Source organism: Dipteris shenzhenensis, chromosome 29 (genome assembly GCF_047967505.1).
Source record: "Dipteris shenzhenensis isolate YYH24624 ecotype China chromosome 29, Dip_SZ_1.0, whole genome shotgun sequence".
NCBI classification, from domain to species: Eukaryota; Viridiplantae; Streptophyta; class Polypodiopsida; order Gleicheniales; family Dipteridaceae; genus Dipteris; species Dipteris shenzhenensis.
The window spans coordinates 36,508,172-36,510,528 of record NC_141624.1 but is presented as its reverse complement, the minus strand read 5'-3'; the positions used below and the strand labels follow the sequence as shown (position 1 = coordinate 36,510,528).

Genomic DNA, 2,357 nt, shown 5'->3' with positions numbered 1-2,357 from the left:
TGGAAGGAAGCGAGGATGTGGAGAACATAGATTAGTCGTAGAAGTAGTGCTAGCTACTCTTTTTTGTACTTAAAGCCACTGGCTTGGCTTCGTGCCTCTTGTATATACACTCCTCTTATTTTTTGTACTTGAAGCCACATGACGCGGCTTAGCTTTGTGCTATATGTCCATATAAGTAGTTTTTGAGCTTTCAATTTTATTGCGTTTTAGAGTTGTAATGTTTTATTTGGAATTGTAATTAAAATGCGGTCGACTGTAAGAATTGAATTACGTCACAATGTGGAAATGGGATTCCTATAACTATATAGCATACACAACATACACAACATTCTGTAAATTAATAAAAAATTATTATGTAGTGCGTCTATCAGTGCGTCTATAAATGCATCTATATACGCATCTTTTTGTTCGGAGAGCATCTATTTGTGCGTCTATAAAAGCGTCTATAAGACTGTTTATAAATGCATCTATACACACGTTTAAAGATGCGTATTTTTGTTTTTTAAATTTTTTAGCAGAGCGTCTATTTAGGCGTCTAGATGCGCGTCTATACATGCGTCTATCTGCTATATAGATGCGTTGTTAGATGCGGGTCTCTAGATGTGCAAATAAACACGCCCGTAAGTTTTTTTTTAGTTCAGTAAACATGTCTATGTGCGCGTCTGTGGGTGCTTTGTCTTGTTGTGCTTGCAATGTGAAGACAATAGTTGAAAGACCATTCAATCCAATATATGTAAAAGCCATTGCTACACAATGTAGGTAGTGCTCCCAAGTATTGATACACCCTTCTTCTAGCATTCATCAATCCATGCCATTTGGTTTTATTTCACAATGGGGAAAGGGAAAAGTGGATAGCCACAAATAGGAGGTCCTACAAATAGCTACAAATCTTTATCAACAAGGATTGAAGATACTTCCACTTGCTTGCGTGCAACTTTGAGAAATATGATCACACCATTGGAATAGTTGAGATGAATCCTGTAAAAAAAGACGCAACAACCACCAAAGGGAGCAAGGAGTCAATATGAGATAACTTTCTACGTCGATGAACGACTTTAGAGAACGAACGTACAAGACAAAAGTCCAAGCCATCATCATGACAAGGTACATACATCAACATTGCAAGTGTTTGTACGGATGCCATCGTCTGCAATGTATAAGCACTCCATCGTAGACCTGTTTATGAACAAGAAATTGGCTCCGCCCACAGGGAGAAACATGAACTTTTGCCGATCGTCGCCGCTATCACAATTGGTAGTGAATAAGGGATCCCCACCTGCAGGGCCGACGTACAAGCAATAGGCTACTCCGGATGGTTCTGCCCCTATTTGGCTCCAACCGTCGCCATCGGGCTCGGTCACTCCGAACTTGAAATTCACTTCGGTGAAAGGACCCCATTCACAACCGTAGTTGATCATCCTACCGTCCGGAAAAGGGTAGTTCCCTTCAACGTTCCAGCACCCATTATAGGCACTATTGTAGACAACGGTTCCTGAAAACAGCTCAACCAGAATACCTGCATGCATGCATGCCGGGTCAGAAACAATCACAGAACACCAACAGAACGGCGAAACTGCGGTTTGCACAAACCTATGATAATGCCTGCCCCCCTGAACACGTCTGCTGCCACCGAAGTGTAACTGACCAGGTCGAGGCCAGCCGCTGGGGCTACCGCCGTCTCAAAAAGCTGATAATAATCCCCGCCTTTGATGATAGAGACGGCTCCCTGCAGTGGCGTAGTGCCGGGAGAACTAGGGGTGATGGCGGTGCAGCTGTAGTCCTGAGCGGTTGTGGGTATGGGCGCAACGGTGCTGATGACGATAAGGACGATGAAAGGGAGCAGCAGCCGGGGCATGGGAGCGGGAGAGCTGCTGGGGCGATGTTCCATAGTAATGTTGCAAGATACTGAATCTGAATATGCTCGAATATTGGAACGAAGGGGATGGCCTGCGGTCTCTTAAAGCGATCGAGCACGTTTGCAATCCAGCTCAGGGCTGAGCGAGCTGATCAGCCCGGCGGACGGCCTTTCTTGTCGTAGTAAGTGGCGTTCTTTTTTGATGCTGCTGAGATACAACCGAGGACGAGCTTCGTAGCTGGCCACCGGGCCTGCGTTCTTAATTCTCGACTTAGCTCTTCGATGCTCGGATTTGGTAATTCAAAGCTTGAAGTAGCGCACAGTAAGAGTAACAGTGCACATGCACAAAGACAAATCCAAAACCTTTGCAAGAAAAGTGCAGGTTTTTGTAACCTTCCATTCATCTTGACAGTAAACTAGGATCTTCCGTGAACACGGTGATCTTCATGAGTACGAGGGGCGAGTACAACGTGCAAGCATGCGCTGAGATTAAGCGTCAAGC

At 44.8% G+C, this 2,357-nt stretch overlaps 1 protein-coding gene across 1 annotated transcript; it reads right to left on the bottom strand.

The window, feature by feature from the left end:
* Window positions 1-894: 894 nt before the first annotated feature.
* Window positions 895-1,888, bottom strand: LOC147882779 (uncharacterized). The gene is made up of 3 exons (XM_087400501.1): window positions 1,591-1,888; window positions 1,113-1,516; window positions 895-978 (listed from the first exon to the last, which is right to left on the bottom strand). Exons 1-3 carry the CDS (start codon window positions 1,886-1,888, stop codon window positions 895-897), a joined length of 786 nt encoding a protein of 261 aa, XP_087256627.1.
* Window positions 1,889-2,357: the final 469 nt, after the last annotated feature.